Source organism: Lissotriton vulgaris, chromosome 1_2 (assembly GCF_964263255.1).
Source record: "Lissotriton vulgaris chromosome 1_2, aLisVul1.2, whole genome shotgun sequence".
NCBI classification, from domain to species: Eukaryota; Metazoa; Chordata; class Amphibia; order Caudata; family Salamandridae; genus Lissotriton; species Lissotriton vulgaris.
Genome location: NC_141686.1, coordinates 91,782,073 through 91,790,409, shown reverse-complemented (window position 1 = coordinate 91,790,409; position 8,337 = coordinate 91,782,073). Strand labels below are relative to the sequence as shown.

General features: G+C 43.2%; 1 protein-coding gene across 1 annotated transcript in view; it reads left to right on the top strand.

Annotated features, from left to right (window-relative positions):
- Window positions 1-245: 245 nt before the first annotated feature.
- The window catches only part of LOC147733975 (adenosine deaminase 2-like), a 316,988-nt gene continuing 308,896 nt past the window's right edge, over window positions 246-8,337 (top strand). Inside the window, exon 1 of the mRNA XM_086953604.1 lies at window positions 246-567. Within this exon, the coding sequence (XP_086809730.1) occupies window positions 261-567 (307 nt within the window). The 5' untranslated portion in view covers window positions 246-260. The remainder of the gene's footprint in view (window positions 568-8,337) is intronic.

Sequence of the window (8,337 nt, the reverse complement as noted above, 5' to 3'; positions counted from 1 at the left end):
TCCTGCCGCTAATGCAGCGATAATTTTATCACTGTTCTTGATAATATGCCCCTAAGTTCAGTGACATAATGCCAACTGGCAGCTGGGTGCAGATGATTTCAGCCTGGGTGGGGATAAATGAGTATTCCAAACACTAGGAATCCATTTCACTCTAATGTGTTGTAAAGGGGTTTTATTTTTGTGGATAATGTTTTCCTTTTCATTTCAATGTATGTTGATTAGTTGTGTGTTTTGTCCCCCATTCAAGTAAAGTGAGGATCATGGACCTCCACTGTTCCTGGCCTTTGGCGTGGCTTCTCCTGTGTTTGGCCTCTTTCAGTCACCCCAGACCATTGCCAAGTGACCGCAGTTCCCTGGTCCAAAAGGAGCTCTTCATTCATACAGGTCACAACATTGTACTAGATGCACAAGAGGACCTTGCCAACCAGAAGCTCATGCGCCTGAAGATGGAAGAGATGAATGAGGCCACCAGAACGGGGGCATTTCCTCCCAGCATGCACTTCTTCAGAGCAAAGAGCCTGATTGATCGGAGCACTGTCTTTAGCTACTTACGGAAAATGCCGAAAGGTAAGCATCAGGTCATTTGCATATGTAGCTTATCATTGCATATACGCCCAAAAATGGCGCCCTGGTCATTGGGCGGCCTCTTTGAAAGTAGCTAATTGGTAAATTAATTTCATGGGCATATGTCATTATTACTAATGCCACCACTATCACATTAGTTCTGAACGCACTTATACAAGTGGGAAAAATGCGGTCACAAGTTGAGTCTTGCAGGAAAGTGATGGGATGGTTTTGCATGGCCTACTTATCCACGTAACACATACGTTTACATGGAAATGTTTCCTGCATTTCGAACCTCTAAACCATTGATGACGTTTCAGTTTTTTGAGCATGAGGAAGTATTTAATCAGTGGTGGGAGTTAGAAAGTGTGTGTACATGCAGTATTCTCTGACTATTATTTTCATCTCTGGTCAGTTGCTTAGTAAAAGGTTAGGTTACACGTAGTTGTTTCAGTGAACTGTGCAAGTAGCACATGCTGCACCAGCATACTGGGCACAGCCTCATTGTATGATTAATGAGCAGATATAGTGTACTGCATTGCAACATTTATATAGGGCATTGGCACCTGCAAACACTTTTCCAGGGGCCAAATAGTTTGGTGGCTGGTGTGACCGAGGATCACACTAATGCCAGCAGGGTGATGGTTGTTAGAACGGATTGTTTTGGGCGAGTTATGGTGGTAAGGTGGGTGTAGTGAAAGCGAAGCACACACATTCAGTTGCTGAACTGAATTGTGCAATGTAGAACAAGAAGACCTGAGCCAATCCCAGCTTCCCCACTTGACCAAATGTTGTGATCCTAGTTTTATTTCACTTTCCCTCCTTTTTCTTCACTATAATAAAATAGGATGTCAAAATTCTGGATTCAGGATATGCGCTGAACAAAAACGTTTCCTCTGTTTGATTTAATAATGTTGTTCATGTATAATAGCAACCCCTGCCTTGAGATAGAGAACATAATAATTTACATGTCCTCTTAGTCCACTATGGGATTGGTGCCAGGGAGGAGGGGAGGTATGAATGTTTCTAAATTCATATTTGAAATCTATCACTTTAAAAAAAATACTTCTCAATGCACTGAGATAATTTGATTTATTTATTTTATTTCTAAAGTGCAACACTTATCCCCAAAGGGATAACTCGGCGCTAAGTAGGTGCTTCAACTAACCACTAAGATAATACACCTTAGACGTGCCCTCATACAGCCCATAACACCTGAACAAGTTAGGTTTTCAACTCCTTTCTAAATCTGGTATATTTCTCAATGAGACGAATGTCCAAAGGTAAGGAATTGCACTGAACAGTGGCTAAGGACGAGAAAGATCAGCCACCGATCTAACTTACGTAATATGATTGGTTTTCGCTAGAACCATATTACGAGATCTCAAGTCCCGAGAGAGTTTATAATATTCCACCCTGGACTGTAGAATCTCAAGTTAGATCACTTATGCATAGGCAGTCAGTGCAACGAGGCTAAGCATTCTGAAGCAGAGCCAAACCTGTCCGTCTTACATATTAGCTTGGCTGCTACATTTTGGATAAACTGCAATCTAGTAAAAAGATAGTCTTCCATCCCTACAAATAATGCATTGCCACAGTCCAGTCTACTTGTTATGAGGATCTGGACTATGGTTTTTCGCCGGGCTGTAGGAATATTTTTGAACATTCTTCTCAGCAGCTTAAGAATGCCGACGCATTTACCACATGTAGCCCTGACATACTCTTGCACGTAAAGTTGGTAATCAATAATGACTCCTAGGTTTTACTGAGGAAAACAATGCTGCATGTTCATTAAAGGCACCTTTTCAATTTTGAAGAGATTTTATCATACTTTTACATGTTTGCTGCAAGATATTTTTATAGATGAAGGTGTTACTTAAGTTAAGCAGAGCAGGACAGACTACTTGCTTCCTTCCTTTAACTGCAATTAGCCTTTAAATTAATGCTTGCCTGTTTATTTAACATGTTTTAATATTAGTGCTGAGTCGAGTAAACAGCAACCAGTGCTGTCGTTAACCGGAGGAACGTACCTCTTTAGGTCGATTGCGGCACCCGCATTGTACTTGTACTTTGAGTATCACTGATAGAGGGCTTACTACCCCTAAGTGGGGCGCTGAAGAGCTTGTGGACATGGGTAGTACGCTGCACCATGTAGGGTGTGTGGTTTTAAGGGTGTTGTCTTTGTTTCGATAGCATGTGGGATGTTCTTCCATGTCATGCATAAAGACCACCAAGGTGCAATGATCATGTTGTGGGTCGCTGAGCTTAGCAGCAATGTGAGAGACAGGAAGGCAGGTAATGGCTTTCAGTAAGCTGGCAGCTTTGAGCAGCGTTGCAGGTCTTATATTATATTTCTGATTTTCATAGTGACGTAAATAATTAATTTACTCTCTTAATTTCTATGCAGGTAAGTACTTAATCAATAATAACTCAGATCGGGTGAAAAAAGACAGAGTCCGTGGTGTTAGAGTTCTAAGGGTTTTATTCCTTAAAAAGGAATGGTCATGGCCAAGATATCATGTTCTGACCACCACACAGGGTGTCAGAAGGGATAGATGAGCGCGCTAACATTTTATTAACAGTACATAGCTTATATACTTATTGTACACCATTTAAAACAGTATAGAAGGCGTAACAGCTGAGAGAAGACAAGATAACAATATACACGTGGTACATGTGCGTAATCAAGAGGCGTGAACTAGAGGTGTGTTCTGGAAACGTCACTGATAGGTGTCACAAAGGGGTGGCACTAACAGAAAAAGTGGCAATGTCAGCAGAAATCGGAAGCTTGGATGCGCACGCAGCTGCATGACGTGTAATTGGAGGGGTGCAGGGGACTTGACATTTACACTGACGGAAAGAGACAAAAGTCTGGCATGTCAGATCAACTTGGGCTTCTATCATATCTGATATCTGATGTTTAGGAACTAAGCTATCTGGGCGGAAAGGTCTCTAGAGCAGAAGCTATTCTATACTTGCTGTGAGTGCGTGTATAAGCGCCTGAGTGTCTGTATGAGAAACGTGGGGGCATGGGGCCTTCCATGGAAGCATGGCAACGAAGCTATGAATTACTTGCACAGAGACAGGTCGGCCCTTTAGCCCTGTAGCTGAGGAAGGATGTTTACTGAAGCTAGCAGGCTGGAATGTATTTTCGGGGAGGGAAACAGATAACTCGAAGGTTATAGTCAATCTTGGCAGGCAGCAGGCTGAGCCGAGCGCGAGGGGCCGCGCTGAAAGTAAGTCAGAGTTCACGAGTACAGGGGCTTCCTGGGCAGAGATTTCTCGGAGTCAGAAGCCAGAAAAGAGGCTCGGTGGCAGAGATTCAGGGCCTACTTCAGCCAGAGCTGAAAAACGTAGGAGTACACTACAAAAAGACGTTGGCATAGCATACTTAGGAACGGACCATTCGACCCATTCATGGTGGGTCTGAAAGAGGACATGTTAACGTTGGACGCAAATGTATTTGCGTCTTCATAGCTGACACAGGAGGGAAGTTACATGCACTTTAACTCGTACATGGAGTCGGTGGGGTACTCGCTAGGGAACACAACTTGACCATAAAATTTAGATTACCTCAATAGTCTAGTTAGCTTGTTACTGCACTGGGTTCTCCATTTTGAGATATCTTGTTTAAAGTTTATTGTCCAGAGAAGTTTTCCTGGGCGGTGAACTCTGCTCCGCTCGCGGAATTTTCTGCACTCACTTATTTTGCACGCTCGCGTTCGTCAACATCAAGTTGGCGATCGCTTGTGAGGAAAATAAACCCCCCAGTGAGATTTTTCCTCGTTTGCGATCATCAACATCAAGTTGGCGAGTGTGGAAAATCAACATCCCGGCGAGATTTCTCAACGTCAGGGGGTGTGGGGGTCAGGTTTCTCATTGCGAGTGGTCGCGTATGCTTGTGACAGCTCGCAATGAGAAACTGCCCGTTCGCGTTGAGAAAGCTGTCGCTCGAGTAAAAATCTACTTGAGCGTCAGAAAAGGAAAGCAGGGACCGCTTGCACTGTGCTTGGTGCCGTTTGCAATGATTGCACAGTGTGGATAATCATCCGGCATTGTGCAATCATTGCGAACTACATTTTTCTATTGTACTCCGCCGCTTGCGGAGCTCCGCATAGTACGGCAGAGGTTTTTTGCACTTCGCGGAGTTCCACGTAGTGCAACTCTGCGAACTCCGCCCAGAGTTACAGAGAAGGCATAGGTTGGAGGAAGACATGGATCAGAGAACTGGCCATGATGGACATTGTTTCCATCCTCCCAGATCTGACACCTAGAGATCCAAAGGAGACGTTGCGAGGTCACTAGTTCTTCACAAGATCACACTGATTTGTTGGGAACTTTTATAAGTGCAGACACTCCTCCTTTAAAAGTTATGTTATGGGGCAAGGCCAAGATGGCAGACTGTTGAGACGCGTTTTCGAGTCTCTCTGTCTCCACAACTTCATTATCATCATTAAGCGCCCTCCCTGCAAGCACAGAGGCTACTGGGAAACAATAAAAGGGAGACTACAGACCCCAGCTGACGTGGAAATCTGATCCCCTGAGCGACATCTTCGGGAGGCGAGAGACGAGCTTAGAGGCAAAATGGTGACTGCTGGCCTGGGTTGAGGCACTGCGGCCTGACTATTCTATCCCCAAGCTCAGATTCCATGGTGGTCCATCTTCGTAGCATGTCTGGCCTTACAGAGAATGGACTTCACAAGCGAACCAACCTTGACTGCATGGTGAGCCTGCTGCAGGTGTTTCCCCGCCCCGGTGCTGGCCTTAAGGAAGTGGCTGGCCTCCAGGTCTGAAAGACATTACAAGGCTGGGGCAGTGGTGTGCACCCACCGGCCTTGCTAATCTTCTTCACTAGGATAGGGGGGAGCAGATGCCAGTGGTCCCCCCCGCTGCATACTGCAGAGGTAAGGGGGCTGTTTACCCCACACTAGGACATTTGCAGAGGTGACTGGGGCTGCCTAGAGGCCTGTGCACCCCTCGATGTAATTACTACTCATGTAAGACAGTAGTATTTCTGTGTGATATTCCAAACAATTTCTTTATTATGCCCTTCCTTCGCCGTATTCAAAGTAAAGATCCAAAAGATCCCTTTGTTTACGGATCTGTTCCATCGATGATCCAGCTTTTGATCTTACTTTCTCCAAAATGACCCATCTCAGATCTGTATCTGAGTGGTTTTTGTCATGGCAGTGTTGTTAAATAGGGGCTGTCATTCTGCTTGTGTGAATTGCAGACTTATATTTGTTGTATATTACACGAAATTCCCTACCTTTCTCTCCGATGTATCCCAGTGGACATGGGCACAATAACATGTAAATGATGTTCTAGCTTCTACAATTTGTCACATCCTTAAGTTTGCCATTTTTGCCATTGTACAGCCAACAGTCTGTCACCATGGCTATCTCACAAGCGTATCATGAGCCACATTTGTGGTTTCCCAAAACTGGATCATTTTTATTCTCAGTCCTGTTTCTGGTATGCACTAGCATGTCTATGAGGTTACGATTTCTTCTGTATGCTACTCTAGGGAGTCTCATATGTTCTTCATTTTCATGTACGTTCAGTATCGTCTAGTTTTTGTTAAAAATATTCTTGATTTTTTTACTCAATCGGGAATGGTTAACTACACATACAATTTGATCATTAGGTTCTCGGGTGGTGCCCTGTAACAGCGCATCCCTGTTGTAATATTTAGCCCGTTTAAAGGCAGTCATGGCTAATCGATGTGGGTACCCTCGATGTAGGAGACGTTTTCTCAGAAGGTCACCAGGCTTGTTAAATTCTTTGATGTTGGTACAGTTTCTGCGAACACGCAGAAACTCGCCAAAAGGGCTGGAATCTTTTTGGCTTGAAGGGTGAAAACTAGGATGTTGGAGGATAGTATTTTTAGCTGTTGGTTTACTAAAAAAACTAACCTGTAACATACCTTTAGAATCAGAAAGGAGTATATCTAAGAATTCCACTTCTGAGGTGCTGAAATTGGCAGTAAATTTGAGATTTACATCACTGGCATTAAGCCATGCAATGCATTCCTGTAGCGTTGTGGTACCACCACGCCAAATGAAAAAGATATTGTCTATAAAACGTTTCCACGTTTTAACGTTTTCAAAGAATGCTGCTGCCTCATTAAAGATGTGCTTGAGCTCGTACTCTCCCATGTAAATATTCGCTAAGCTTGGGGCACAAGAAGCCCCCATGCTTGTGCCTTTATTCTGCTGGTATGTAAGTCCATCAAATTAATAAAAGTTATTCAACAGGACTACTGTTGCAAAGTAAGAATCTTCAGGAAGTCAGGTTGTAGGTTCCAGGTATATATTTATTGGTAGTTAAGATACAGGAAGCTTAGATAGAGCCAAGATGGTAAATAGGCTATAAAGTATGTCCAACCAGGAGCAGTATATATTTACTGCTCAGCCTGCTGACACCAAATGCCTAACCTCATGCACCCAACATTCTATGCAGTCATCACATTCCACACTAGCCCCACCAGGAGCATCCTCCTTCTGCTCAGCCTCACATCTCCAACTGACGCTCTATACAAGTCCACACACCAACATTCCATGACATCATACAGCATTCTCTGGTCATGCAAGCTGAACAGAAGGCAGAGCATTGATGTAAAAAAAGAAGAGAGGAATTAACCTTACAACAACTACTTGCAAACATTCCAGGATAAAGGCATCTTGCCTGTCGCCAGGAGTTCTAGCGAGGAGAGATGCGAGGGATTGTAATGCTTGACATATAGGAATGTTGGTGTACAAAGCCTCAATGTCACGCATTACTAGGACTTCATGATCAGGGTCAAAGGGCATGTTTTCAATCTTATCAATCATATCCCCGTCCCTCTGATATAAGATTCATAGTTCTTTGTTAATGGGCAGAGATACGTATCCACGTATTTAGAGAAGGGCTTTGTGCCTGCTCCTATTTTAGAATTAATTGGTCATAAGGGGGATCGGTAGTACTTTTGTGGGTTTTCAGAATTCCATAAAAAGCTGGTACTACCGGGCATGGTTTTCTCACATAGACATACTCTTGCTGGCAAATATGTCCTTCCTCCAAGGCCCTCTTGGTTATTTGTTGGATGTTGTTGTTCAACTTACCCAGCTCCCTGGGGTGTGTTTTCTTGTAATGCTCCTGGATGGCTAGCAGGTCATTGATTTTATTGTTATAGTTAGTTTTGTTCATCACTACTATGCCCCCTCCCTTATCGCGACTTGGTGACTATGGGGCAGATTCACAGAACTAACTTAAGACAAAATCCTAAACGTACTACTTTTGGTATTCACAGAAGTTAGGATTTTGTCTTAAGTTTGTCTTAAGACAAACTTAAGACAAACTTTAGACAAAATCCTAAATTCTGTGAATACCAAAAGTAGTAAGTATAGGATTTTGTCTTAAGTTAGTTCTGTGAATCAGGCCCTATTTCTTTACTGGTTTTAAAGTTACTGAGAGCTAGATTTCCCTAGATGACAAATTGTATTGATTATAAGGGAGGTGTTTTGTAATATGTTGTACTTCATTTAGGACTGTCTTTTCAAAAATACTAACCTCTGGTCCCACCATCTCCAATGTAGATGTAAAAGGTGATGGTGGTTTACATTCGGATTGGTTAATTTCATGGATTTCTACAGGATGGGGCATGAAGAATATTTTAAATCTTACCTTGCAAAAAAAGGAAAAGATGTCGTGATGAAGCGTGTAAATGTTACTTTTAGTACTCGGCACAAAAGACTGTCCTCTTCCTAGTGATGCGATCTCATCTCTAGTTAG